This window comes from Mandrillus leucophaeus, unplaced genomic scaffold, assembly GCF_000951045.1.
Source record: "Mandrillus leucophaeus isolate KB7577 unplaced genomic scaffold, Mleu.le_1.0 Scaffold203, whole genome shotgun sequence".
NCBI classification, from domain to species: Eukaryota; Metazoa; Chordata; class Mammalia; order Primates; family Cercopithecidae; genus Mandrillus; species Mandrillus leucophaeus.
In genome coordinates, this window is record NW_012102066.1 from 2010444 (window position 1) to 2034998 (window position 24555).

The 24555-nt window shown below is 37.4% G+C and overlaps 1 protein-coding gene across 6 annotated transcripts in view; it reads left to right on the forward strand.

Moving 5' to 3' along the window:
- CAPRIN2 (caprin family member 2) overlaps nt 1-24555 on the forward strand; it is a 45391-nt gene that overhangs the window by 2454 nt on the left and 18382 nt on the right. For all 6 annotated transcript variants that reach the window (XM_011979566.1, XM_011979564.1, XM_011979569.1 and 3 more), the window contains 7 exons: nt 1376-1438; nt 11416-11502; nt 17463-17701; nt 18920-19002; nt 21078-21245; nt 22299-22342; nt 23200-23877. In XM_011979566.1, the coding sequence (XP_011834956.1) occupies nt 1376-1438; nt 11416-11502; nt 17463-17701; nt 18920-19002; nt 21078-21245; nt 22299-22342; nt 23200-23877 (1362 nt within the window). The remainder of the gene's footprint in view (nt 1-1375; nt 1439-11415; nt 11503-17462; nt 17702-18919; nt 19003-21077; nt 21246-22298; nt 22343-23199; nt 23878-24555) is intronic.

Here is a 24555-nt window from a genome sequence, read left to right on the forward strand (position 1 = left end):
CCATTTGTCTTTTTAATGCATGCAGTTGATCACAAGTGTGATAAGGTGAGTGCCAGGTCAGCACAGATTCCCCATCAATATGATAAATGGTCAAAGCAGAATCTATTGACAGAGCCTCCCTCAGGTGGAGGACCTACATATATGTATACGTATGCTCTCTAGCTTACCTGTAGTAGCTCTTTAATTTTGAATACGTATCTGATAGTACCAGTACTTCCTTCAACCTTCTGGGAAAGATTTTTGCCACTAAAGCCAATACAGGAGGAGCCTAAAAAGTGCTTTTAGAATACCATAGTGGGGCCGGGCCTGGTGGTGGATCACACCTGTAATCCCTGCACTTGGGAGGCCAAGGCAGGTGGATCACCTGAGGTCAGGAGTTCGAGACCAACCTGGCCAACATCATGAAACCCCGTCTCTACTAAAAATACAAAAAAAATTAGCCGGGTGTGGTGGGGGGTGCTTGTAATCCCACCTACTCAGGAGGCTGAGGCAGGAGAGTTGCTTGAACCCGGGAGGTGAAGGTTGCAGTGTGCCAAGATCGCGACCCTGCACTCCAGCCTGGGCAACAGAGTGAGATTCCATCTCAAAATAAAAAAAGAATACCATAGTGGGTTTATGTCATTATTATGGGGCCAATAAATGCAATTTATTTTTCATAATTTCCTTAAGTATCAAATATAATATGAAAAATAACTTCAGGATGAGCCTACTGTAATGATAGAAAAGAATTCTTTTATGTTTCTGTACTTCCAATAGGAGTTTCCTTTTAGGAAAATGCCACATAATTCAACAGGTAACTGAACTAACAGTTTAAGCATGAGATTAGAGTAGGGCTTCTCAACCTCTACACCACTGACATTTGTACTGGATAATTCCTTGTTGTAAAGGACTGTCCTGTGCATTTTAAGATGCTTAGCAGCATCCCTGGCCTCTAACCACAAGATAGCAGTAGCACTCTTCACCCCCCATCCCTCTCCCAAGTTGTGATAACCAAAAATATCCCCAGACATTGCCGGGTATCTTTGGGGGACAAAATTGTCCCCTGTTGAGAAACTACTGTGTTGGGGACATATGATTTACTAGGTAAGTCCCCTTGGGTTAAGTAGTCTAGTTTGTTATTAATAGAGTCATTAGGAGAAATAGTTTTATTACTGCTTAACTTTTGTAATTCTAGACTCAAGTGATTCTGTGTATTTTTTCTCCCCTGACTGGAACTCATCTACAGTTGCTGCATGCCTTATAGTAAAATGGCAGTCTTGCAGATTGATAGCTTGCTTCAAGGACTTTGTTTTCCTAGAGACAAAGTCTGGCATTTAGTTTATTTGCTTCTGAATTTTGTATCAGACTATAGTAGATACAAGTTTCTCTTTTGTAGCTCAAACTGGAAGATTATAAGGATCGCCTGAAAAGTGGAGAGCAACTTAATCCAGACCAATTGGTAAGTGGCTTATGATCTTTTAGTAAGACTTGCTGGTGTTCTTTTCTTAATAAAACTCTACATGGATTCAGTGAGACCAGAGTCTTTATAGCACACACACACAGTTAAAATCCACAGTTTGTTCAAAACTGTTTCAGAAGCCTTTGTTGTTTCTACTGTTAGATCTCAGATGATGACTTTTTTTTTCTGTTGACTAGAAGACAGTATCCATGGGGGTGTAGATTATTAAACAGGAGTGAAATTGTAGACTGTCACTAAGAGTTAACATATAGATTTAAATTAAACTTATGTGCCAGAGTGGACTGAAGGAGAAGAGAAGGGCATACTCTTTCAGCTCTTCACTGGTGTATTCTAAACCTGACATCTTTGTGCTCCAAAATGTGAAAGAATATTTACTGTAGCTTACCTTAGTTTTCTCTAGCTGCCTCACCTTAATTCCTTTCATGGTCTCTTCCTACTTTTCTATCCTGGATTTTCGTGTCGCCTCTCAGGAGGCATGTTATCTGATAGATATCTGGCCTTTAAAAAAAAGAAAAACTTACTATAAACATTAGACTACTTGCATTTTTTCCATTGGTTAACTTGTCAATGATATACCTGGTAATTGCAAATTTTATGTAAATTGTGAAGGAGAGTTTGCAGTGTGGAAAGGAAACAGTGCTTTGTGGATGTTTGCCATTTTGACTTGATCATGTCTCCTGGCTAAGAAGGGACACATTTATTTGAAAATTATTTGATCTTGTTTGTGGGTCTTTTTGTCTTTATGTTTTTCAACTAAAATTTTTGGCTATACATCATAGATACTGGCATTCAAGGACTTTTCCCATTCCATAGTGACTCCTCTTCACTGACCCAGAATTTTTGTGATGTAGTAAGTTATAATTTTGCTGAGACACATATTCGAATTGTGTGAGCTCTGCAAATGGTGTGCTCACTTAGCTGGGGAGAGGACCTAGCTGGACATGCAGCATTTCAGCGTGGCTTTGTTTTGAAGTCATGGTGTGTTCAGTAACTCTTAAAGTGATAAAACTTTTTTGTGTGTGTGTAAATATTCTTGAATAAAGTGTCCTGTTAGAGTTGTGTTCTTTATTTTTGAGAAACGTCGGGGAGAGGGGGTTGGAGATTGATCATTCCCATGGTAGCTCTCTAAGAAATGTTGAGAACATGCTATATTAATTGCTCCAGCCAGGCAACCTTCATTCTTAATATTTCATTACTGTCTTTATAGCCACATATTGCTTCTATAATAAATGTATGAACTTTGTTATCTGGAGTCATATGCTGGCAACTGCCCAATTTATATTGCCAACAGATCAGTCCTCTGAACTCAGTATTTCTGTGTCCATTTGCCTATTGGACACTTTGTAATTTTTCCCTGTTCCCCAAAATCTGCTTCTCCTCTAATCTTAGCTGTGTGAGTTGATGGCTTGATCAACTAGAAGGAGTTGTCAAAAATCTTGGAGAATTTATCTCCTTTTTCCTCATAGCTCATGTCCAGCTCATCAGCAAGTCTGCTCACTTCTCCCTTTAAGGTAAATCAGGAAACTGACCATTTCTGCCATCTTCATCCAGGCTGTATAATCTTTCATCTGCATTACTTACTACAGTAGTAATTACTTCTTCCTCACAGGTTTTTCTATTTCTGCCCTCTCCAAGTCTGTTCAACGTAGTAAATTCAGTGATCCTGTTCTGATGCAAATCAAGATGGTTATTCCTCTGCTCAGAAGTCCCCATTTGTTCACATCTGGTGGTAAAATATCCTTACTGTGTCTACAAAGCACTACAGAATATCCTTCCTACTTCCTTTGACATTTTGACTCCATTTCCTGCTCCTCTTTCCCTCGCTAGCTCCAGTCTACCTACCCTAGCCTCCTGGCTGCCCCTCGCTAGCTCCAGTCTACCTACCCTAGCCTCCTTGCTGCCCCTCAGATATCCCAGGCACACTTCTGCAGGGCTTTTTGCACATGATCTTCCTACTGCTTGGGATGCTCTTTCTCCAGATGTTTCAATGGCTCAATTCCCAACCTCTTCCATCTTTTTATTTGAAGGTACCCACAGTGAGATCTGCTCTCACCTCACTACCACTTCCCCTTTCACACTTCTTAGCTCCTTTCCTTGCTTAATTTTTCTTAATAGAAGTTAGCACTTCTCTGACAAGCTATGAAGTTTTATTTTGTCTCTTTCCTACTGTTACAATGTTAAATTCCATGAAAGTAAGGATTTTGTCTGTTAGTTGCTGTATTCCTAGTGTGTAGAATATAGCATGTAGTAGGTATATAAAATATTTATTACATGTAGGTTTACTAAGTATAAAATGAATGTTAGGTCTTTAGATGTAAGCATGTAGTTGGTGCTACTTTTGAGAAATCACACCTCATACGTGCAATATATAAGGTAGAAAATTTAGAAAATGCAGGTAAGTCAGAAGGAAAAAAATACAATCTTCAGAGAACTGTTACCAGTATAGGCATACCTCAGAGATATTGTGGGTTCTGTTTCAGACCACCACGATAAAGTGAAGATTGCAAAAAGGAGGTCACACAAATTTTTTGGTTTCCCAGTGCATGTAAAAGTTATGTTTGTCCTATACTGTAGTCTCTTCAGTGTGCAGTAGCACTGTGTCAAAAAGAAAGTACACACCTTGATTAAAAATTACTGCTAAAAAATGCTAATAATCGTCTGAGCCTTCAGTGAGTTGTAATCTTTTTGCTGGTTGACGAGGGTGTTACCTCAGTGTTGATTACTGATGATAGATCAGGGTGGTGGTTGCTGAAGGTTGGAGTGGCTGTGGCAGTTTCTTAAAAGAAAACAACAGTAAAATTAGCCACGTTGATGGACTCTCTCTTTCATGAAAGATGTCTCTGTAGTGTGTGATGCTGTTAGATAGGATTTTACCCACAGTAGGACTTTTTTCAAAATTGGAGTCAGTCTTTCGAACCCTGCTGCTGCTGCTTTATCAACAATAAGTTTATGTAAAATTCTGAAGGTTTTGTTGTCATTTCAACAATGTTCATAATATCTTTACCAGTAGAGTCTATCTCAAGAAATCACTTTCTTTACTCATTCATAAGAAGCAACTCGTCATCTATTAAAAGTTTATCCTGAGATTGCAGCAATTAGTCATATCTTCAGGCTCTACTTCTAGTTCTCTTGCTGTTTTCACCACATGTGCAGTTACTTCCTCTGCTGAAGTTCTGAACCCCCTCAGAGTCATGTATGAGTGTTAGAGTCAGCTTTTTCCAAACTCCTGTTCATGTTGATATTTTGACATCCTCCCATGAACCACAAATGTTCTTAATGACATCTAGAGTGTGGGGAATCTTTTCCAGAAACTTTTCAATTTATTTTGCCCAGATCTGTTAGATGAATCACTATCTATGGCAGCTATAGCCTTCTCAAAATGTATTTCTTTCCTTTTTTTTTTCTGATAAGGAGTTTTGCTCTTGTTACCCAGGCTGGAGTACAATGGCGCGATCTCGGCTCACCGCAGCCTCTGCCTCCCAGGTTCAAGCGATTCTCCTGCCTCAGCCTCCTGAGTAGCTGGGATTACAGGCATGCACCACCATGCCCAGCTAATTTTGTGTTTTTAGTAAAGACGGGGTTTCTCTATGTTGGTCAGGCTGGTCTTGAAATCCCGACCTCAGGTGATCTGCCTGCCTCAGCCTCCCAAAGTGCTGGGATTACAGGCATGAGCCACCACACCCGGACCAATGTATATCTTAAGATATGAAAGTCAAAATTACTCCTTGATCCATGGGCCATGGAATGTATGTTATGTTATCAGACATGAAAACAACATTGATTCCTTTGTATATTTCTGTGACAGCTCTTGGGTGACAAGGTGCATTGTCAATGAGCAGTAATATTTTGAAAGAAATCTTCTTTTTCTGAACAGTAGGTCTCAACAGTGGGCTTAAAATATTCAGTCAACAGTGCTGTAAGAAGGTGTGCTATCATCCAGGCTTTGTTATTTTGTTTGTAAAGCACAGAGTAGACTTAGCATAATTCTTCAGGGTCCTAGGATTTTCAGAATTGTAAATGAGTATTGGCCTTAACTTAAAGTCATCAGCTGCATTAGACCCTAGCAAGAGAGTCAGCATGTCTTTTGAAGCTTTGAAGCCAGGCATTGACTTCTTATCTCTGGTTATGGAAGTCCTAGATGGCACCTTCTTCCAATAGAAGACTCTTGCGTCTACATTAAAACTCTGTTGTTTAATGTAGTGAGCTTTTAGCTAGATTTTCTGGCTAACTTGATGCAGCTTCTACATTAGCCCTTGCTGCTTCATCTTGTTCTTTTATGTGATGGAGATGGCTTCTTTCCTTAAACCTCATGAACCAGCATCCGCTAGCTCCCAATTTTTCTTCTGCAGCTTCCTCACTCTCTCAGCCTTCACCGAATAAAAGAGAGGTAGGGTCTTGTTCTCGACTAGGTTTTGACTTAAGGGAATACCACTCAAATCTTGTGCACATCAGCAATAGCATTTGTTTGCTTATTATTCATGCATTCACTGGAGTAGCACTTTCACCCCCCACAGGCTCAACCTCTTCCACTGTAAACATCTCTCATCAGAGAAATACATGTTTTACTTTCTGTGAATCTACGTTGATGCATTATCATCACCCAAAGTTCGTAGTTTAGAGTTTACATTAGGGTTCACTCTTGATGCTGTACATTCTGTGGTTTTTGTTGGTATGTGTTTGTTTTTAAGAGACAGGGTCTCTCTCTCACCAGACTGGAGTACAATGGCACAATCTCATAGCTCATTGCAGCCTTGAACTCTTGGGCTCAAGCGACCCTCTTAGCCTCCTGAGTAGCTGGGATTACAGGCGTGAGTCACAGCACCCAGCTCTATGGGTTTTGTTAAATGCAAATGGATCCACCATTGTAATGCCATACAGAATAGTTTCACTGCCCTAAAAATTCTCTGTGCTCCATCTCCTCACTCACCAATTCTTTCGTTGTTGTTTTAATACTGTGGCAGTGTTTCTACTATACATAGTCTTTAAAGTTTGGTTGGATTATTGTGTGAAACTGTCTGTGCCTGGTTCTCTTTGGGGAGGGAGCTCTTTGAAAATATTCTATATTTTTTTCTTTGGAAATTGATTTTGTTTAGATTTCTTTTGGCATCAGTTTTTAAAACTTCTCATTGAAAATCACCTGTTTTATTCAGTTTTTAAAATTCATTTTCATAGATTAGGGCCAAGTAGTTTTTAGTAAAAGTGTAATACAGCCTGTTTCTGTTGTAATTTTCTAGTTTCGTGTGATTTTATTTCCTCAGTTTACTCTTATATTATCTAGGGGTATATTCCTCCCCGCCACCCAAAATCAGCTTTGGACTTTATTCCACTTTTTAAAAATGTTTCTGCTTTTTTGTTTTTTGGTTATTTGCTTTTCAAATTGTGAAAATTTTCTAAAATTTCTTGAAGACTGAATTTTCCTTCAAGCACTGGTTCAGTTGTATTTGGTTTGATATTGTATTTTCAGTATTATTTGTGATAAGTTTTATAACTGTAGTTTGATTTGCTTTTTTAACTCAACAGGTACTTATAATAATGTAAATAAAACTTGTAATGTTCTATATGGCTCTTGCAGGCTCTTTGAAGTAGTAACTCTTAAGGGATCTGTCAAGGCTAAGCTACATAAGGTTTATGTTAAATTGGTAACATAGGTTTCTGTTTTCAAATAATAGAAAGAATGTCTAATGAAGTTGTTTTTGGAGTCACTTTAACTTGTAATAATTTAATGTAACTTTATAATTTGAATGCTTAAAATTGTTACATTTATAACTTCAGCATGTTTGGTTCAGATCTGGATTTGAAATGGAGAGCTGAGATTCAAGTGAATTCTCAAGCAATAGGCAAGGGGAACTTGATGTCTTTGGTTCTGCTGAAGTTTTTATTGTTAAAGAGTTAGAATTTGGTATCCTTTTTTTTTGTTGCTGAACTGTGATCCTGTGTTATATTTAATACATCTATAGTAAACTCAATAAATAATATAGAATCTTCCCTCTTTTGTAATTCCATTGCTATTGGCCTAGTCAAGGCAAGTCACCTAAACTTTACATATGCTTCCTAGTTGATATCCTTGTCTTGAGATCCTACCTTCAATTCACCAGTCCTATTGTCTGTGGTGTCCTTTTCTTGAAACAGCTCTCAGTATATGATTTCTTTCAAAAGTTTTAAATTGTTCAGAATCTTGAGCATATCTGATGCTCTCTAAGATCTGAACTATCTTTTATTCATTCAGCAAGCTATATTATCTACTCTAGGAGGTGCTGTACTTAATATTAGGGTTATAATACCTAGGGGACAAATGTGATCATTACCACGTGGAGTCTATAATGTAATGGGGAAGAGAGTGGGGAATAAGCAAATACAGATATGATGGATGTTAAGAAGGTGAAGTACAGGATGAAAAGAGATTATAATGCAGGATCCATCCTAGTCTAGAGAGTTAAGGCCAGCTTCCGTAAGAAAGGAAGAACTTTAGTTAAGACCTAAAATATGAATGAGATTTAGCCTGTGAAAGGGGGGAGGGAGGAAGAAGAACAGAAGGCTAGGCAGATGCTTGCATGTGTAAAGGCTCTGAGAAGGAACAGATTTTTGGTTTTTTACAAAGAGCCTTTTTCAAAAACTGTAAAGGTCATGTGGATGGGTGATGAAGCTGGAGGGGGTAGGTCTTTGTGCACCATTTGAAAATTACTTTTTCCCAGAGACATCAGAAATGGTACAGATATATTTAAGCAGGGAACAACTACAGATTTTTAGTTAAAAAAATCACTTTGATTGCAGTGTGAAGTATGGTTTGGAGATGGCGTATGGATGTAAGGAAATTATAAAAGAGTTGCCTGTAGTCTAGGTGAATGATTATGGGAGCCCTACTAAGGCAGTGGCAGAGGGACTTGAATCGAGTAGCTGGATTTGAGAGGTAAAATCAGCATGGCTTGGTAACTGGATGTAGGAGTAGAGGGTAGAGCTGAGAGTGGTTTCAGGTTTCTTGCTTGAACAACGGATGGATGGCAAAATCATTTATTAAACGAGGGACCACTGGGGCAGAAGGAGGTTTTGGGGGGATGGAGTAGGATGAAGAGCTCAGTTTTGTACTGTTGGTTTTAATGTGCCTGGGAGACATCAGTGTCTGGTACCAGGTGTTAAGGTAAATGGGTCTGGAGCATGGAGAAGTTTAGCCGATAGAAATATCACCTGTATGACCACTACTTGAAACCATTAGAGGAGATGAGAGTATAGAAAGTATAGAAAGTGAGAGTATAGAAAGCAGAGTAGAGAAGCCTAGGACAGAATCCTGAGGAACTCTGACATTTAATGTTTGGACAATAATGGCTAAAAACACGGTGTACTTACTAGGATCAGGCATCATTTGAGTGTTTTATACATATGCAATCATTTAGATTGTTGCAGCATCTTTGTGAGGTAGATTCTATTACTCCTATTTTACAGGTGCTAAAAACAGGTGAGAGAAGCTAATGGAAAAATTGCTAGTAAATAAGCAGCTGGAAAAATGGAAGTTTAGTGTTAGGAAAAACAAGAAATGTCTGTAGAGCAGGAGTGTGCCTTCTTACTGAAGGCTGCTGCTAAGTCAACCAAAATGAGCGCTATAAAAGATCTATAGCTTTAAAGGATGACATCGACAATTGCTAACTTCAGCTAAAACAGTTTTGGTGGAAATGGAATGCAGGTTGATGAGGTCTGAAGAACTGGAGACTGAAAACACATTTGAATTTGTGTAATGCTGGAGGGAAGTAGTTGTCACAGAAGAATTAATTTTTCTTGTTTAGATTGGGGATGACATGAACTTGTAAAATGATGACTTAAGCATCAATAGAGAGGGAGCAGCTCTCTGTTAGAAGACCTTAAAGGGGGAATCCTAAAGGAAAGTTTTGTATGAAGGCAGAGTTCAGTAGGATCCAGGGCACAGGTAGAAGTAGGGGTGGCAAGGGGATACCTTCTTCACTTAGTAAAGAAAGGAAAAATGAAAGGATAGGTCTACATTAGATGATGGAAAGTTGTAGTTCCCAGCTGATGCTGCTTTTCTTGAGTCAAAGTTAATACCATTTGGGAGTAGATATGGAGGAATATTTCTTTATAGTTTTACATCCCTCTGAGGACTGCATATCCTGGTAATGCTATCTGCTCATTCTTGTTTCTGTAGCAGGAAGACTTCTATACCTTTTTATTATAAAATATATGGCTGAAACAATATATTCCATGTAAGTTATAACACATAATAAAGCAAGCACCAGAACCCAACTCTCAACTCAAATAGTATGTTTCTAACAGTGTTGAGGCTCCTTTCTAGTGTGGTACTTTCTGTTTCCTGTAACCATGACCCCATGACCCTGAAGTTTTCCCTTGCTTTTAAGAGCTTTTTTTTTTTTTTTTTTTTGGCTGCCCTGTTAGAGTTGCTTTTTTTGTACGTTATAGTAAGTGGTATCATGCTATATGTTCTGCAGTTTGCTTTTTTCACTCATTATATTTAGTGTTTTTATATCAATACAAGTGCCTGTATTTTATTTGGTTCTCTCTACTTAATTTTAGTCTGTAAATAGATGGATGCTTGAGGGTTTTTTTTTTTTTTTTTGTCGTCGCTATGAAGAATTTTACTTTGAGGAGTGTTTTAGGTGTTACTGAGAATCAGGGGTAAGATTTTTTTTTTCAGGGTATATCATTAGGCTGTAGGACATGCTTATGATTAACTTCATAGGTGAAAATACTGAACTGTTTTCCAAAATTGTTGTACCAATTTATACTAATACTGGTATTATTACATAGGAAGGCCTATTCTATAGTTTTATAAAGACTTAATATTAGTCTATTTTTTCAACATTATTGAGGTATAATGTACTTAACACAAAGTAAACCCATTCTAAGCATACATTTGTTTATAGTAAATTTGTAGAGTTATCGAGCTTGTTAGCACAGTCTCATTGTAGAGTATTCCTATCATCCCCTCAAGGTTCTCTTTTTGTGCTCTGATTTACTTTCTAGCTTTATAAATTTGTCTTTTCTGGACATTTCACATAAAATAGTCTTCTGCATCTTGCTTCTTTTACTTAGCATAATATTTTTGAGGTTTATCCATGTTATATAGCATATACCAGTATTTCATTTTTTTCTGTTGCTGACTAGTATTCCATTGTATACGTGTACCCATTTTGTTTATCCACTTACCAGTTGCTGGATATTTGGATTGTTTTCATTTTGGGATATTACGCTGCTGTATACATTTATATACAAGTCTTTATGTGGACATGTTTTCATTTCTTTTGGGTAGATGCCTTGGAGTGTAATACTTTACTATTTTAATTACTGAGGCTTTATAATATGTATCTGGTTGTGCAGGTTCTCCACCTTGTTCTGTTTCAGATTGGTCCTTTCTCTTTCCATATAGATTTGAGTTAAAGTCCCATGAAATGCCCCCCCTCTTTTCTGTCAGTGTTGTTCATCTGGGAAATCTTTAAAAAAATTTTTGCTCCTTTAAATTTCCTGTAGGACATTGCATATTGTTTGTTATAATATTTATTTTTGTCTGTTATAGGTAATTATTCTAAGTCTTTCCACCATATTATAAATGTCTTGAAGTTGGTTGTTCATCTGTTTGATACTCACTGTGCTATTTGTGTAATATGTTTGAGTAGTGAATGAATATTAACAGAGAAATCCTATTGGCTCAGTGCTATTAAAACCAACAGGCCTTTCTGATCTTAGACTTTATAGGGGTAAAATTGGGACTCATATTTCTAATATAAAAATTGAATTTCTGGCATTAGAATTGAATTTTTAAATGCAACAATATAACTTGTATTAATACTCTTCTTTTTCTTTAGGCAAGTACTTTTGTGTATGTATAGTAAATAGCGATAAGGTCTTAAACCTCTTCTGTGTTTAAGAAACACTTATTTTCACATATTTATACTTAAACAGTCACAAAATTGATGTTTTCTTATCCTATTTGGTAGGAAGCAGTAGAGAAATATGAAGAAGTGCTACATAATTTGGAATTTGCCAAGGAGCTTCAGAAAACCTTTTCTGGGTTGAGCCTAGATGTGAGTATGTTTTCTTTGCTTTTCCTGAAACCAGTTTTAACCATTGATCTTGGAGAAAATGTCAAGTGTGTCAGTGTCTAATAATGGTGTTTGGTTATTCTTCATCTAATTTCTGCTGATATTTTATTGGGATGGAGGGTTGAGGATAACTGTTGGAGAACTAGTTTTTTTTCAGATTTCTGTAGTCTCAAGGGAGAACACAAATGGCATCTGAATATGAGACATTGTGAATAAAGCATTAGTTATCTAATGTATGTTATTTAATTATAGAATTATAGAAATCATTGAGAAAGGGAATCAAACTTTTGACAAGGTATATTTATTAAAGATATTTTAGAATATAGGCTTGTAAATTTATATAAGATAGGCTTCTTTCACATTATTTAACATACGAGACACCAGAGTTGGTAGTCTTGAAAGCATGAAAATTACTAATGGGAAAATTAATGACTCACATTAAATAGAGTTAAATCTGGCCCCACTACTTGTTAGGTTCTCTATGTTGGCAGTTCAGACTTTTATCTCTGACAAATTTAATCAGTAATATGAAGTCTTAAACACTTCTCAATGAAGTATTCTTTACTTTTTCAAATCTTAGCATTAGAAGATCCTTTAAAGGTCATGTTCCAACAATTGCAGAAATCTTTAAATAAATTCATTCCTGGAGTGGAGAGCATGCCTCATAAGATAATCTCTTCTACTTTTTTGGATATTTTCATTTAAAAAAATTATATATATATATTTTTTATTGTATTTTAGAGACAAGGTCTCGCTCTCTCACCCAGCCTGGATGCAGTGGTGTGATCATAGTTCACTGCAGGCTTATAATCCTGGACTGAAGGGATCTTCCTGCCTTGGCCTCCCAAAATGCTGGGATTACAGATGTGCGCAATCGCCCTGGCCTATTTTTCTTTATAGTGAACTAACATTCTCTTCTCCATTCCTCTGGAATCAAAAAAATTATTTTAGGCTGGAGACATTTACCATCTTAATTCTTGGCTAAGAAGGATTACAAATATAGTTAGAAGTATACTTTTGTGATGTTTAAAATTTTCTGTCTTCTGTCTTTACTCAGAGTTACCCAATAACAATTTAGTTTTTCATTCAGGTCTGTATTTTTCTAATGTATTCTTTTCTTTTTAGATTAAAAATGTTTAAACGATGCCTACCTTGTACCAGGCACCTATGTGGTTCCACTTGATTTTTACAATAGTCTGGGAAGTTGCTGTAAATAGTCCGATTTTACAGATCAGGAATCTTTTTTTTTTTTTTTTCTTTTTTGAGACGGAGTCTCGTCCTGTTGCCCAGGCTGGAGTGCAATGGCGCAATCTCGGCTCACTGCAACCTCCGCCTTCTGGGTTCATGCGATTCTTCTGCCTCAGCCTCCCAAGTAGCTGGGATTAAATGCGCGACTTATTCTTCTTTTTAAGAAAACTTTTATTTTAGGTTTAGGGGTATATGTGCAGGTTTGTTATAAAGGTAAACTCACGTCATGGGGATTTGTTGTTTAGATTATTTTGTCACCCAGGTACTAAGCCTTGTACCTAATAGTTATTTTTTCTAATCCTATCCCTCCTTTTACCTTCACCCTCAAGTGGCTCCAGTGTGTGTTATTCCCCTATATGTGTCCATGTGTTCTCATTATTTAGCCCCCACTTATACATGAGAACATGTGGTATTTGGTTTCTATTCCTGTGTTAGTTTGTGAAGGATAATAGCCTCCAACTCCATCCATGTTCCTGGAAAGGACATGATCTTGTTCTTTTTTTATGACTGCATGGTATTCCATGGTGTATATGTACCACGTTTTCTTTATCTAGTCTATCATTGATGGGCATTTAGATTGATTCCATGTCTTTGCTATTGGGAATAGTGCTGTAATGAACATACGCGTGTATGGTAGAATGATTTATATTCCTTTGGATGTATACCCAGTAATGGGATTGTTGGGTCAAATGGTGGTTCTGGTTTTAGCTCTTTGAGGAATCGCCACACTGCTTTTCACAATGGTTGAACTAATTTACACTCTTATCAACATTATGTAAGCATTCCCTTTTCTCTGCAACCTTGCCAGCATCTGTCATTTTTAAATTTTTTAACAATAGCCATTCTGACTGGTGTGAGATGGCATCTCATTGTGGTTTTCATTTGCATTTTTCTAATGATCAGTGATGTTGAGCTTTTTTTCATATGCTTTTTGGCCACATGTATGTCTTCTTTTGAAAAGTGTCTATTTATGTCCTTTGCCCATTTTTTAATGTTTATTTTTCTTATAAATTTATTTAACTTCCTTATAGATACTGGATATTAGATCTTTGTCAGATGCATAGTTTGCAGAAGTTTTCTCCCGTTCTGTAGGTTGTCTGTTTACTCTGTTCATGGTTTCTTTTGTTGTATAGAAGTTCTTAAGTTTAATTAGATCTAACTTGTCAGTTTTTGCTTTTGTTGTGATTACTTTTGGCATATTTGTTACGAAATCTTTGCCAGTTCCTATATTCAGAGTGGTATTTCCTAGGTTATCTTACAGGGTTTTTATAGTTTCAGGTTTTACATTTAAGTAAAAGGAACTTATTCAAAGTCATATGGCCAGTAAGTGGTAGAGCCAAGATATGGCCCTAGGTACTTTTTCTCTATACCATGAAGATAGTGTCTTATCTGTGTGTGTGTGTGTGTGTGTGTGTGTGTGTGTGTGTGTGTGTTTTTCTGCTGTAGTCTAGAGGTAGCTCCCAACTCACCAAATTTTGTTAATATCCGTGACATTATTTTTACTTGCCTGTGTTTGAGATTTACTTTCATTTTAGGTGACTTGAGAAAGTACTTTGGAGGTTGTCTTACTGAATCAAGACCCTAAAAGGTGCTTGGCAGTACTTTTGAGGTTTTTTTTTTTTGTGGTAATTTTTGGGCTCCTCTTTTAAGTTTTTCTTTTGTCAGACATGTTCTATGATAGCCAGTTTTGCAGTTTGTGGAATGTTTTCTTTTTTCCCTTCAAAGTAAAGTTGGAAGTCCTTCTTTTCGACCTTGTCACATTCTGCTTTGTCCTCATGAGTTTTGTCCCCTGGTAGGGATTCATCATTCTGAGTCTCGATTAAGAAAACCAATTTTATTGGCCAGGCGCAGTGGCTCACGCCTGTAATCCCAGCACTTTGGGAGGCTGAGGCAGGAGGATCACGAAGTCAGGAGATCCAGACCATCCTGGCTAACATGGTGAAACCGTGACTCCACTAAAAATACAAAAAATTAGCTGGGCATGGCGGTGGGCGCCTGTAGTCCCAGCTACTCGGGAGGCTGAGGCAGGAGAATGGCATGAACCCAGGAGGCAGAGCTTGCAGTGAGCTGAGATCGCGCCACTGCACTCCAGCCTGGGCGACAGAGAGAGACTCCGTCTCAAAAAAAAAAAAAAAAACACACACACACAGAAAACCAAGTTACCAATTTTATCATTCAGTACTACTGATTAAGAGTGGTTTACTTCTTCTGTTTTCCTTTCCAAACTGGTCCTTAACTGGAAAAAGAGAACAATGTAACTTACCTTTCTAATTTTCATCTAAAGAAGGAGAAATTGGCTCTTGTCCGTGGCTTTTCATGACATCTGATCGTGATCTGGGAGACTTTCTTGTTACTTGATTTTATTCAACAAAAATTTGAGGCCCTCATATTTGTCAGACTCTGTGCTGAGCATTAGTGAATATTAGTGAACAGTAGATGTAGTCCCTGTCATCGTGGACGCAGATAAATAAAAAAGAGCCAGGGATGGTGGCTTACGTCTGTAACTCTAGCCCTTTGGGAGGAGGATTGCTTGAGTTCAGGAGTTCGAGACCAGCCTGGGCAACATAGGGAGACTTCATCTCTATAAAAATAAAAAATAAAAAAAACAATTAGCCAGGTATGGTGACATGTACCTGTGGTTCCAGCTATTCAGGAGACTGAGGTGGGAGGATCACTTGAGCACAAGAGGTCGAAGCTGCAGTGAACCTTGGTGGTTCCAGCTATTCAGGAGGCTGAGGTGGGAGGATTACTTGAGCACAAGAGGTCGAAGCTGCAGTGAACCTTGGTTGTGCCACTGCACCCCAGGCTGGATGGCATAATGACACTCTGTCTCAAAAACAAACAAAAAACCCAAAAATACTTTGATAGGGGAAGTTCAAGGTAGCATGAGCCCATACGACCACCCAGTCCTACCTTGGGAGACTGGCCAAAGATAAATCTGAGATAATCATGTGGTATAATTGTCTGAAGATGCCCTGCGAATCAGTTGCTTTTGCTTATACCATGATGAAACTCTGTCCAAGAGAATCCCAGTGTCTTGGAGAGCTAGGAGTGCCACCTCCATCTTCTTTTCTTCTCTCAAGCAGGATCAGAGAATCCTATAGTTTTGGTAAGTGTTATTGATGCAGTCTATACTGAGGTCTTGGAAAAAGCCTTACTGAGCCTTTCCCATCTGAGAAAATGTGCTTGCTCATGCAACCTTCAACCAGTCTATTTCTCATTCTCAAAATTTTATCTTCACTTACTATCTTTCTGCCCCTAGCAGTAGCACAAATCAAAAGTTGCTTCCACATCCCCTAGGAAGGGATTAATTATGCCACAGTGAATCTTTTTCATGAGATTCCCCCCCAATTTTAATCTGTTAGGATTTATGAACATCTCTTTTATGTAATTTAAAATATTGATGCTATATCAAAGTACTTTGACCCATCTATAGAAAAAAATCTTAGTTTTTTTTTTTTTTTGTATTTTAATCTTCATACCTTGCGAAATATCCAATATGACGGAAACGTTACAATCAGAAAAACTATGGAGGGAAAAGACCTTTTAGGTTTCTTAATGGAAAGAGATAGTACTTTTTAGTTAAATGGCAAGTCCAGAATAGTACTTTTTAGTTAAATGGCAAGTCCTTTCTGGGACCCATGAATATTATATCAGACTTCAAGGTGTTATAGTTCTAAGCTTTAGAGTAGATCTAGGGCTGCTCAATCTATATACACACATTGTTGGAGGGGAAACTTTTTTTTTTTTTGGTGGGGGACAGGATCTCACTTTGTTGCCCAGGCTGGAGTGTAGTAGCACCGTCACCGCTCACTGCAGCCTTGACCTCCTGGGCTCAAGCGATCTGTCTACCACAGCCTCCTGAGTAGCTGAGACTACAGACACACACCACCATGCCCAGATAATTTTTGTATTTTTTGTAGAGATGGGGTTTTGCCATGTTGCCCAGGCTGGTCTTGAATTCCTGGGGTCAAGTGATTCACCCTCCTCGGCCTCCCAAAGGGCTAGGATTACAGGTGTGTACCATTGTGTCTGGCCTGAGGGAAAACTTAAGCTCCATTTATTTTCTATATCTGTTTTGTCAGCTAAATATTGGAGGATATAGCTCGGTCCAGACTGACAGGGCAAATTATTATTTAAAAAATTTTTAATTTTACTTCTTAAACAAAAATAGCATGTTTGCTGTGGCTGATTTTTGGCATTACACTTGGAAGACATTTTATGTCCGTTAGCTTTTCAGTTCCTTATGCTTTAGCCAGTCGTCTTTGGTTGATTGAAAATTGACCTTTTTAGTTCAAATATATTTTCCCCTGGAATATGAAATGAAAATAAAAATCCTAAAAGGTCCAAAAAGGACTGATATACATAAACGTGAAAGAGTAAAATGTTGAAATGAATATGGACGTCAGTGATTGGTACTTCACTGCTCATCATGGTGATATTAGCAGTACTAGACATATCCTGGATTTGGGAGTCAGATATTTGACCCCCTTGGCTCCAGTTACCTGAGACAAACCAGTTTATTACTCAGTGACTTCTTTAGCTCAAAAAGGAGACAGACTAAACTGATAGTTTGACAGTCATAAGATTTATCATCTAATCTCAGCTATTTGGGTTTAGACTTTGTAGAACACGTATTTCTAATATGAGATGGTAGAGAATTGTTACCCTTAATTAGCCATTTGTTTTAACAGCTACTAAAAGCGCAGAAGAAGGCGCAGAGAAGGGAGCACATGCTAAAACTTGAGGCTGAGAAGAAAAAGCTTCGAACTATACTTCAAGTTCAGTATGTATTGCAGAACTTGACACAGGAACACGTACAAAAAGACTTCAAAGGGGGTTTGAATGGTGCAGTGTATTTGCCTTCAAAAGAACTTGACTACCTCATTAAGTTTTCAAAACTGACCTGCCCTGAAAGAAATGAAAGTCTGAGGTAAGCTAATGAAAAGATTTTCCTGAAATGAAGCGCTTGACACTTTAGCCTTTTAGCAGTGTGTGTGTGTGCGCGCGTGTGTTAGAGAGGGGGAGAGAGAAATTAAGAAAGTATTAATTTGATTCAATATGGAAACTTTGGCTGGCCCAGACTCTGACAGGGTTGACAGATTGTCTGAAAGGAAAGTGAATTTGAATGGTCTCATTGACATGCTTCTTTATTGTAATACTGATTTTTAAAAAAATGTCTGAGCATCAAATTTTAATCCTGTACAAGTATAATATTATATCTATTTCTAAAACTTTTAAAATAATTTTTTCAGAGTTGCCTTCTTTCTTCTGCTATACTTAAGTAGAGGTAAATAATATTTAATGTGGCCAGTGTCATTAAACTTTCAAAGTAAGAATTATTTGGTGTTCTTATTATGCTGTGAATAACTAGTGAGAAATACATTTGATAGTTTAAAATATAAAGCCTGCAAATTGGGGCTGTCTGATTTTTTTTCCCTCACAGTGATCCACTGCTCTTTTTGTTTTGATGGAGTAAATCAGCTAGGGGACAGATGCTTTGCTCTTGCTTTGTTAGATGCAGGCTATTCCAGCTTTGTATTTGTTAGCCATACTAAAGTAGAGTCAGATTTCAACAGTTACTAGAAGTCAGTCTCTGATCAGAGAGAAACCTAATAGAACTCTTAATTGCCTATGTATAGCCATATATTTTTAAATTCTCATGCTGATAGTCTACTCCATCATCATCATCTGTACATTGCTTTCTTTGCTTTTGTGGGTTCAGGGAATGTAGCTTCACTTTAATATATGAAATGTAAGCAAAACATAACTTGTTAAATAAGCTGCTTTCTTTAAAGTCAAATGCGGCTCTTAATATTTCTATTGCAGTGTTCTTTTATCTAGGGCATACACCTGAACTAATGATACTACATTGGCAGCTTTAAACTCTTTTTGGTCTATTCTTTAATAGTTTTATTTGGTAAAATCCATATTTTAGTTGTTTTAAGGAAAAATTCTTACATTTGAAATCCTCGAGCAGGCATTTAGTCACCGTGTATACATTTCAATTTTTTTTATTTCCAAAGAGCAAAAAGACAAAATTAACATTTGAATGTCTTGTCTGTTAATGGGTTATATTGCATAAATTGTGCTGCTCCATATATATGTACTTCTAAAGCCACTTTGTTCTGCTGCTGCTTTTCCTTGTCAGTGTTGAAGACCAGATGGAGCAGTCATCCTTGTACTTTTGGGACCTTTTGGAAGGTAGTGAGAAAGCAGTGGTAGGAACGACATGTGAGTTTTCTCTACTCTGGACTTATGCAGTAAATACTAAACTTTATGTCTAGAAGTTTAGTATGATATTGAGGGTCTAAACTGTGTCAGTCCATCAGAACTTACATGTCTGACAATAGTATATTCATTGGGAGAATGATCCCTTTGTTTAGTTCTGTTAAAAGCAGCTATTGTATAACCCTAGTCACTAAAATGGAATTCAGGGAGAGTTTTGAAGTGGCAAGTCAATATGATTTGGAAATAGAGCTAAGTGCTGGCTTCAACACTAGCTTGATCATTTTGGGGTTCAGTTTTCTATTCTGTGTGGTAGTACCTGTTCTATTTAAGAATCTTAAGTTCACACAGTGTTAATAATCGAGGCTTATCTACTAGATCAGCCTAAGAATGTATGAATGGTTTTATAGTCTATTGAAACATTGTTGTCTATTGATCCGGAAGTGGTCTGTGGAAAGACAGTTCTTTTGGCTTGCTAAATAGACTTTGGCCAAATGACCGAATACAAATGACTGGACATGAAGTACATAGCTTTGTGTACTAGCTTAGAGTAATGAAAACTCACTAGAAGGTAGTAAATATTTTTGTTACCAGTGATTGCTTCGTTGAAAAAAAAAAAATCCAAGTATCTATAACTATCTTAAGATTTCTAAGTTCGTTCAAGCTTAAATCAAAATTAAAAGTTTATTTCTTGGTTAGAATGCAAAATGAGTTTAGAAAATAGTTTGGCAATATTTTAATAAAATGAAGCACACACTTATAACACGAAGCAATTGGTCTTCTAGTACCTAAGATAAATGAAGACGTGTTCATGTAAGTACTTGTACATGAATGTTCATATTAGCTTTATTCAGCTGATAAATCGATAAAATGTGGTATACCCATACGGTGGAATCTACTCACCAATAAAAAAGGGACAGAACTATTGATACATGTAACAACATGGATGAATCTCAAAATAATTATGCTGAGTGAAAGAAGCCAGACATAAAATGAGTGCATATTGTATGATTTCACTTACATGAAATTCTAGAAAAGACATAATGGAATGATAGCGGGTTATTGGTTTTCAGGGGGTCAGGGGAGATTAATTGCAAAAGGGGTAGTAAGGAACTTCTTGGGTTGATGAAAATCCTCTGTACCATGATTCTGGTGGTAACACAACTAAATATCTGTTAAAACTGTACAGTTAAGATAGGATAATTTTGCCTGTAAATTATATCTGAAAGCTGATTTTTTAAAGACAAAATCTATGTCATAGTACTCCTATGAAAGGAATAATATACTCAAATGAAGTACGGAAACTCTGCTTAGTTTGGGATTATGTTTTTAATGGATATTCAAATAAAATGACTTTAGACCTATTTGTAGTGTAGTGACTTCAGCATCATTTTAAGGTTTTTCTTGATCATCAAATGGTCAGGTGGTAGGAATGACAAACAGCGTAACTTGAGTAAAATCTTCATGATGGAATTTTGTAGTTTAAAAATACTTCAGAGTTTGTACAAGATAGGGTTTTCTAAAATAGATGAATAATATTAGTAATCTAATAGAGATTGTCCAATATAGGACTTTCTAACCCAACCTAATAGGTAGATTTTGAGGAACTGACTTTTACTTCTCTAAAGCCTTAATTATTTGGGGAAGATAGAGTGGTTGCTAGTTGTGATGTCTTGGGAGCAGATAGGAAAAATTATTTATTTCTCATCTCAGAGAATAGATGTATGCTTTTGTGACATATTTGATTAGGGTCTCTGATTTTTAGTCATTTTTCAAATGGTGGAAATGGAGGTCCAGAGAAACTAAAGTGACTTGCTGAACTTTTGAGATTCTGATCTTGTTAAAATTCGTATTGATTCAGCATAAAATAAAGATGGACTGCATATTTACTTTTCACGGTACTGATAAGTTCTCCAGTCAGTACCATGAAAATGTAAACTGTTGTAAACTATTGTAACGATGCATTGTGTACATCAATGTAAACTATTGTAACGATGTACTACAACTAGGATAAAATTAGGATTTCCCAGTAATTTTCAGTGAGGTCATGTGACAACTAAGTCTTAATCACTCTTTCTTAGACAAACACTTGAAAGATCTACTGTCTAAATTGCTGAACTCAGGCTATTTTGAAAGTATCCCAGTTCCCAAAAATGCCAAGGAAAAGGAAGTACCACTGGAGGATGAAATGCTAATACAATCAGAGAAAAAAACACAATTATCGAAGACTGAATCTGTCAAAGAGTCAGGTTTGTTGTGACCTCTGAAAATCCTTATAGTGGTTGCATTTTTTAATACCCCAAATGAGTCACATATTGTACAATGATTGCCTTATTTTAATTTGTAAGGTTCTACATGCATGGAAATCTTTACTTACTGCAGGATAAACCTAGGTTTATAAAACATCTGTAGGCTTTATCACCATGATTTACAGAGTGAACCTTATTAGAAATATTAGTTTGTACTTTGTCCCAAAAGAATACATTGGTTAAAAGGAGGCATTTATGGAATTTCAGTAAACTTCTCTGTTAAACTACTAGTGTGATAATTCTGTTTAAAATTGTTTACAGTGAAAGTTATGGTAGAATCCAATACTGTAGTAGAATGAGGATGTAATTAACCTAAGGTTGAAATATCAATTCAGGGGAAAAAAGTGCTAAAGTCAGTAAAGAAAATATACTTTTAAAATTACCATTTGCCTGGGGAATAAATATTTTGAGCAAATGGCACTTTTGCTTTTGTTTACCAAACTTGGATTTATTAACTATCTCTTCTAAGGAGGTAGTCCAGGCAGGGTTCTGGTAGCCATAAGCAAGAGTCAAACCATTTTCCATGTTTATTTCCCCTTAGTTCTTAATACAAAGTCCAGTGCTTAAGTATCTCCACTCTCTTACCCCTCCTAACCTTAAGCTGGCTTGTAAGAGGTTTTTAAGGGCTCTATTTCAAGCTGAGATGACCAATTTTTACCCCATGGGACATGAGCTATAATGCTAACTTGAAAAAACTGTGTTTTAGGGTAAGAGGAAATAGTCTTATTTTCAATCAGATATCAGTTTGAAACTGAAACTTGACTTTTGTGAAGTGTCTTACATAAGGAGAGCTACTAGTTTGAACTAGCCTCAGACTACATGCTTTGGACTAACAAGCAATAGAATTCCTCTTGCCATCAATATACTTGATTGTATTGCCCTTTTTCTGTTATGAGTCTTCTGAAATATGTTTCTAGAATGAATTATAGTTGTAATCTGTCTAAAAACTTATAGTTCCCGTAGTGTTTATTTGAATTCTTTTTATCATCCCAGAGTCTCTGATGGAATTTGCCCAGCCAGAGATACAACCACAAGAGGTAAGATACTGAAGGACAATTTGCTGATGTTGATTTTTCAGCCTTTTGTATAGGGTTGTGGTTGGAAGCTAAGGCTCTAGAGCCAGACTGCCCGAGCTTGAACCCTGGTTCTGCAGTTTACTAGCTTAGGGACTTTGGGCAAGAAGTCTGGTCCAGCTGTGTCTGTTATTCCTCATATGTAAAATAGGGATAATGATAATGACTAATTCATGGGGTTGACCTGGCACACTGACTGCCCAAGTGTTAGCTATTTTTGGCTCCTGTGTTAGAGGAACTTTAAGATGCACAGGACTTTGCCGTCTCCAGAATTTACTCACATTGGTAGCAGAAAAGGGCATTTATTCTCTTTCTGAAGTGACATTGAAATTCATGGGAAGCTGAAAAGAACGGGAGATTCAAAAACAGTGTAATTGATGTATAGGGGAAATAAAGAAAACACTGGTAGCTTAGGAAATGTAAGGTTTAAGGTTACATAATTTAACTTTGAAGTTGAACTATCCTCTGCCTTTTAATGTCTGGGGGAGTCACCTCAGGAGAAGGGTCCTAAGGCTGGCAAAGGCAGAACAGCCTTGGTAGAAGAGTCCGAATCAAGCAATTGTTGCCAGTCTTAGGCAAGTCAAACAAAAATTGCTACTTTTGAAGTAGCGAAGTCTGTATTTCTGTTAATTGAGGAAAAAAGAATGGACAGAAAAGTAGGAAAGAGAAATAGGAAAGTCTTTTCAAGTAGAATAAGGACAGAAATTTCATATTAGTGCAACAACTTAGATCAGTGGACACAGCAATACTAATAGAGTTGAATATTCGCTTCAAGGTCTTCTATGAATTTTGTGACTTAAGTGCATTGTTTCTCTATCTAGTTTCTTAACAGACGCTATATGACAGAAGTAGATTATTCAAACAAACAAGGCGAGGAGCAACCTTGGGAAGCAGATTATGCTAGAAAACCAAATCTCCCAAAACGTTGGGATATGCTTACTGAACCAGATGGTCAAGAGAAGAAACAGGAATCCTTTAAGTCCTGGGAATCTCCTGGTAAGCACCAGGAGGTATCCAAGCCTGCAGTTTCCTTAGAACAGAGGAAACAAGACACCTCAAAACTCAGGTCTACTCTGCCAGAAGAGCAGAAGAAGCAGGAGATCTCCAAATCCAAGCCATCTCCTAGCCAGTGGAAGCAAGAAACACCTAAATCCAAAGCAGGATATGTTCAAGAGGAACAAAAGAAGCAGGAGACACCAAAGCTGTGGCCAGCTCAGCTGCAGAAAGAACAAGATCCAAAGAAGCAAACTCCAAAGTCTTGGACACCTTCTGTGCAGAGTGAACAGAACACCACCAAGTCATGGACCACTCCCATGTGTGAAGAACAGGATTCAAAACAGCCAGAGACTCCAAAATCCTGGGAAAACAATGTTGAGAGTCAAAAACACTCTTTAACATCACAGTCACAGATTTCTCCAAAGTCCTGGGGAGTAGCTACAGCAAGCCTCATACCAAATGACCAGCTCCTGCCCAGGAAGTTTAACACAGAACCCAAAGATGTGAGTTGATCTGTATCATTCTGCTTCTGTCAGTGTAGGCATAAATAAGGTGTTGTGGTAATGACTTTTTAGTTCTCTCTCTTTTTTTTTTTTTTTCGAGATGGAGAATCACTCTGTCACCCCGACTGGAGTGCAGTGGCACAACCTCCGCCTCCCGAGTTCAGGCAATTCTCCTGCCTCAGCCTCCTGAGTAGCTGGGACTACAGATGCAGGCCACCATGCCTGGCTAATTTTTTGTATTTTTAGTAGAGATGGGGTTTCACCTCATTAGCCAGGATGGCCTGTATCTCCTGATCTCGTGATCCACCCACTTCACCCTCCCAAAGTGCTTGAGATTACAGGCGTGAGCCACTGCGCCCGGCCTTAGTTCTCTTCAAAACCCATGTGAAGTTAATGTATGAAATATTTCACCCTCTTTAGTGGGTAGATTTATTATTTTCCCTTGAAAACTGGTAGTTAATCTAGTCTGTCTTTGAGCCTAATCTGAGATGAAATTTCTGCAATTATAAAATGTTGTTTTAATGCCAAAATTTTAACAACATAACATGATGTGAAAATAGTAGATAGTTTAGACAAGACCATAGTGTGAACAAGTGAGTAATGTAAATGCTTGTCACAGGATGGGAGATACTGTATTTCATTTGTTGTCATTTACCTGCTATATGAGTAACTTTTTCT